This window comes from Cynoglossus semilaevis, chromosome 8 (assembly GCF_000523025.1).
Source record: "Cynoglossus semilaevis isolate Cse_v1.0 chromosome 8, Cse_v1.0, whole genome shotgun sequence".
Lineage (NCBI taxonomy): Eukaryota > Metazoa > Chordata > Actinopteri > Pleuronectiformes > Cynoglossidae > Cynoglossus > Cynoglossus semilaevis.
Window position 1 is genome coordinate 5477429 of NC_024314.1, and position 5881 is coordinate 5483309.

At 40.1% G+C, this 5881-nt stretch overlaps 2 protein-coding genes across 2 annotated transcripts in view; one reads left to right on the top strand and one right to left on the bottom strand.

The window, feature by feature from the left end:
* The window catches only part of dcun1d3 (defective in cullin neddylation 1 domain containing 3), a 6196-nt gene extending 5133 nt beyond the window's left edge, over positions 1–1063 (bottom strand). Inside the window, exon 1 of the mRNA XM_008314258.3 lies at positions 638–1063. The gene's annotated coding sequence lies outside the window, so the exon portion shown is untranslated. The remainder of the gene's footprint in view (positions 1–637) is intronic.
* Positions 1064–1280: 217 nt separating this feature from the next.
* Positions 1281–5411, top strand: lyrm1 (LYR motif containing 1). The gene is made up of 5 exons (XM_008314259.2): positions 1281–1434; positions 2446–2619; positions 2713–2773; positions 3024–3055; positions 3142–5411. The coding sequence occupies exons 2-5, from the start codon at positions 2461–2463 to the stop codon at positions 3253–3255; spliced, it is 366 nt and encodes a 121-aa protein (XP_008312481.1). The 5' UTR covers positions 1281–1434; positions 2446–2460; the 3' UTR covers positions 3256–5411.
* The last annotated feature ends 470 nt before the right edge of the window (positions 5412–5881 follow it).

The window sequence follows — 5881 nt, forward strand, 5'->3', positions numbered from 1 at the left end:
CCTTAACATTTGTCCTCATATCTTGAGGCTGAGGCTGAACAGCAGAGATTCTGACACTGTACTGATTACTTTATGTAACTGTAGACCCAGCAGGTCTGAAATAATTGAACTGATACAGTTCTGCTAGTGTTTGTTGACATGTACAACCAGATATTACCTGGTGACATAATACTACAATCACTTCTTCTACTACTAAGCCTGGAGTAAGCACAGTGAAAGCTGTCACACCTTCAAGGCTTTAAGGCACATTTGAGAGATTTTTCAACATTTCATCACATTTGATCAAAACATTATTATCAATGCTGATAAAAGTCCCTTTAATTTTAACACTTGTGAGGAAGAGTGCTGAACACACACACACACACAGGACAACTAGAAGTGTTCTTTAAACTAGTTTCTGATAACCATTACCGAAGTGACGATCAGTCGTACGTCAGATACGAACTTTGCCAAAACTTAAGCAGTTATTTAGCTTAAGTTCCTCATCTTTATATACATGTTAAAGCCTGGCCCTAGCGACGTCGCCATAGCTCACTAGCATCAGAGCGTTTAACTAAAAGTTAGCTGGAGGCTAACCTAGCTCATTCGGCAAAATACACCAAGGAATAAGCGCATATGTCTCCGTTAATTAACTTACCGTTTCACGGAACTGTGTTGTGTGGAATTGGAATGACATCATTTCAGCGGTGCCAGTGTAAATGAAGTTGATGGTGAAGTTGAGCGCAGCAGCGTTTGGCGAACTGAGTCAAACTCGTAGCGTTAACTCAGATTAGCCGACTAGCTTGAAGCTGAGCGAGAGGAGAGAAAAAACTTCCACAACGATGTCGTCTCCTCTTCCGCGTCAAAGGCAGGGTAGGCAAAGGACTAGCTACCGGAATGTGCTGGAGAATCCATTTCGAATTGTGTTTACTCTTTAGTGGACTTAATAAAAGATCATCCCGGAGCAAAAGCAGTCAGTTTCTTTGTGCTTCCCCTTCTAGTCATTGAGTGGAGGCTACATTCTGGGCATTTTCCTGCATCACTTCCTCCAACAGCTGATCTTCATCTCTGCCGTGGCAACAATGTTGTATCTTTTAATGAAACACGTTCAAATACCGAATCACTGCTCAATTTATTAATTAGAACAAAAACATCACAGAAGCGGCTGTTTTCGTAATGACATTTTAGAGAGAGAGAAGATAAAATAAACAACGTAAAATAATTTGTACATCAATTTAAATGGGTCCAACTAGACTTATCGAAAGAGAAAGTAAAGCTGCGTGGAATTATTTTAATCAGGAAAAATACTTCATACTTGTAGTATTTATAAAAAGTTAAACCCGGTATTTTTATTAACGTTTGAATTTATTATTTAGCTTTTTACTACGTCATCAGAAAGCGACAAAAGTGTTCCTGCGCAGCCCTGACAGCCTGCTAGACAAGCAGACACCGTCGGTAGGTTTATATTTGTGGTGTTAACGCTCTCGACATTATGTAAAAATAAAATAAAATAGTATAAATGAATGTGAGGTTAATTTATAATTATAACATTATTCTTTGGTTAAGGGTTTTAGGATGAGGAAGTCATACTAATTTACTTCAGCTGTATCACAAGGGCATGGTATGATTAAAAAAATTGCCCCGTGAAATTAAATTATTATCTCCTACGCATTTTTTCCCACACCCTCCCTCCCCCGTTTAGTTTGTATTTATTGCCTTTTAAACATCCGGATTTGTGTAGTTTGGTCGTCGTTAACACATAAGAACAGGAGGTATTAACAAACCTATTCACATCGAAATAAATCACTGGGACTGTATGCTGTAATGATGTACGAAGCATTTTTAGTCATATGAAATCCTTAAAATCTTCTTAGGGTGATCAAAAAATATCTAACAAGGCACCTGTGGGTCTAGAAATCGCAGGATGTGACCATGATGTTTTGGAGGGTCAGGGTTGAAAGTCAGATAATGAAGTCTACAATGGTCTCATAACATTACTGAACAAGGACAACATGTAAAAAGGCCTTTTTTCTAAATCTTTGTCAGCCTTTTATCTGGCCTTCAGCTTAAGCTCAATTCTAACCGTGAACAAGACTCTGAACAAAGAAACTTCTTGTTAAAATCAAAAAAGCACATTTGGCTTCCTCTTAACTTCACATCAGTTTCACAGAGCACATGGTCACAAGATTATCCAGTTCTTAGAAATGAATACGACTACAATGACAATGGAAAAGTAACATCTAAATGTTAGGAGAAAAAGAGACAAAAATGACTCAAAAGGGTCATTAAGTCACACACATCCACATACGTATCAGTCCTGCTCCCTGAAGTAGCATTGTAAGAACAGATGTCTGATGTTTTGTGTTTTAAAAATATGCAACTGACTTTAAAGGTGTTGTGATCATTCAATCAGCAACCCCTACACTTGTTTGTCTTAACTTCCTCTTCATGCTGTTGTGCCCTCAGACTATTTAATCCCAGATGACGGCGTTGACGCGTAGGACCGTGCTGTCTCTGTACACACGGGTGCTTCGCATCGCCCGGACCTGGCAGGCAGAGAGCGGAGTCGCTGGCGACACAGAGGCTGAGAGGAAGTACATACTTCAGGAAGCTCGTGCTCTGTTTAGACGGAATCAACAGGTGCGAGTGACAATAAAGCAATCGCAACAGAAGTGCAGCGTTTAAATAAAAATAATGAATGACTAAACATTTCCTGTGTATACTTCCTGTTAGCTCATGGACCAAGAGTCAATAAAGAGGTGCATAGAAGAGTGTGAAGCGAGGATAGAAATAGGTAAGAGTGTCATTTTCATCAAGGGCCACATGGGCGATACTGTTCTCCATGCAGGGCCTGTTGTAACTACTCCATAACTCCATTTTAATAAATGTTTCTGCAATTGAATCATGAAAACCTGATGCTAGGTTTGTCCAACTAAAACCTGTCTAATCAGGGGACTTTTGGTTTTTGGATATTCTTGTGCTATGACGTAGCTCAGAAGTGCATGAAAAATAAACCCCACCTACATTTTCTGTCTTCATCACAGGTATACACTACAAGAATCCATATCCCAGGCCTGTAAGTTACCATGCCTTTAAACTATTCCACATTACATTCTGGGGTATTTATAATGTATTGACATATTTGTCTTAATGTACTTCTAGGTCCACTTGCCCCCACGTGGCTTAGCCACTCAGAAGGACAGGAAGCTGCGAGCGCAGCAGCGCCTGAGGAAGCAGGCCAAGCCAATTTACTTGCTGTCACATGACGAGACCTGAAGCTCCATTTCACCGTTCCTCTCCAGTTCATGTTTCCCAGGACGGGAAACAAGAGTGCAGTCACGGGCCGATCACGGGTTGGGCTTTGTTTCAAGCCGTCATTGAAACGTGAAAACCTGTCAGTTAGGAAAAAAACAGTTATTTGCCATAATTTTCTGTAAACTATGTAAATAAGATCTTTCTATGGCTGGGGAGTGTGGGTGTGATTGGAGATTGTGTGATATATATATTTTTTGAGTTTTCAAGTATTTTCTTGAGCATTTCCAAGTAAATGCTTGGGTTTTATTTGTCTTTGCATTGTAAACCATACATTTAACTCTTGCTGTGTGATCAAAAACCAAACAATTCAACTTGATAATTCTTGTTTCTCTAGCATGCATTCAGGCTGTGGTTTCAGAAAATGGGGGAGGAGTGCATCTGTTGGGCTCAGAAGTAAGAAAAATGACAGATATACCAAAGAAGGTGTTTGTGTGATAAGATCAGAAATTGATTCAATGCACACAGATAATAATGGTGTTGGTCTAATGTGACTGGTGTGAAGGTTTTCACTTTGCCTAGTGGCAAGAGAGAGAGAAGGGAAGTGTCTGCATGTTTCACAAGCTGATGTCAGCTGATACACCAGACTCAGTCTTTGGTGTCTGAACTGTGGTGTCTCTGAAAGTAAACAGTTCTTTTGTAACCCAGTAGCTTAGGTTTACACCAGCATGTCCTACATAGACTGTCGTTAGTCTGTTAGGCTCTCTGTCAGACCACAGTGAAAGACGAGAGCCTGCACTTTTAAAGGGGATGGCGATTGTTTGAGGCTCGTACTAAAAGGATCCTCAGGGCAGGCTGTGAAGTTATCTCCTAGATCTCAAAAGGTCACACAAGGAGACGGAGGATAGAAGAGGACATCACATGGCTTCACAGCTGCCTTGTCCTTCTTGTGCCCTTAGGGGTTGACGCGGCTTATCTTCTGTTTCATCTCATGTCTTAACTTTTTGTCATTCTCTCTTCAGTCATCCATCTGTCCTCATCACATGTCCAAACCCTCTCGACTTCAACTCACTGACTTGTTTTCCAAATTCTCAACCTTAGCTGATGTTGGTCATTTTAATCCTGTATTATTTTCTGCTGCACTGTCACACATTATCCACCAGGTGTCGCACCAGGATTTGACTTAACGCTAAAACCTTAGCTGACGTAGTTCAGTGAGTTCAGAGCCACGGCTGTAATCATCAGTGTGAGTGCGAACCACATGCCTTGCTCAGCATTTGAAGCACCTGTAGCGCAACCAAACAGACCACTTAAAACACAGGCGTGACGCAGATTTATTAATCAAAACCAAGAGAAAATCCAGAGAAGTTGTCTTTTCTTTAGACTCTGTGTCACAGACCACTGCAGCTTTCAATATTGGCCTAGCATACACAAAAAATATATAAATGCATGTATATATTCCACTTAGTTAAAGGGCAAGGTGGTTGCTGTTGTCTCTGGAGACCAAATTAAACTCTGTGATGAATGAGTGTCCTGGCTGTAATTGTTCACTGCTGTGAGAGCAGCAGCAGCAGCAGTCAACTGTCTTCACATTAATGCTGAGAAAAGACCCAGTTCATTTAAATCCATCTTGTGGACCCCTGAGTCATGTCTTTCATGGTCTGATTTACAAATGTGTCTCTGTGTTTACACTGAATGTGTGAACAGATACTTGACTTACCTCATCAGAATAAAAGCACAGCCAGGCTTTATTAACTATTTAGTGCAATTTAGTACAATACCAATCAGTAAGTATTAGTAAACTCTCTGCTCATTTATTTCTGTGGGAATTGTTTGGTGGTAATTGTTAGTTAATTGTGTGGTAATGGTTAATTATTTTGTGTAACTCACTTTAAGATTGACTCATTCTGACCATTCTCAGGCGACAGTCTTCAGTTTTCTGTGCTGTAATTGATCTAATGTTGAGAGGAACACATCGGCAGAGTGACCACAGTCTGAATAGATGTTTGTTTATTGATGGACTGGGAAAAATAATAAAATAATTTGTGTATTTTTGTCTATTATTAGACTGGCTCTCTTCCATGTCTGAACTATTTTTAACTTTTATTATTTGTTATTTGACTAAAGTGTGCGTTTGTACACTTACATTTGCTTTGCTTGTAATGATTAAACATACAATCTAATGTTGTCCTTAGAGGTGTTTTTCTTACATAGTACAGGCAGCAGTTGAATGAAATTATTGTTAACATCTTAAACACTATGTTCCTAAGTAGAGGCTCTGACAGAGGTGTCAGTGAAGATTTGTTAGTCACAGGAGTGTAAATGAGACATTTCTGTTCACGTCTTACACTACAGATGAAAAGCCACTGCGGAGGAAGCTGTCAGCAGAGATGTTCACCTTCTCCTATGGAATGATGCTGTATGACAGCATGGATTCTCTCAGTCTGGGTGATGCCGAGGATGTTAGGGCGTCAGGTGGAAGCCTGCTGTGATTTCCATTATAACTAGTTACAAGCCAGAAGTCGGCTCAGCACTCAACTCTCCAACTGGTGACTCATTGATTCTGAGAAAAAGTCTTTCCAAATAAGAGTTACAGCACAGCCGTATGACCCATTTTCAGCATGATGACATACACACTAAAAAGTGGATC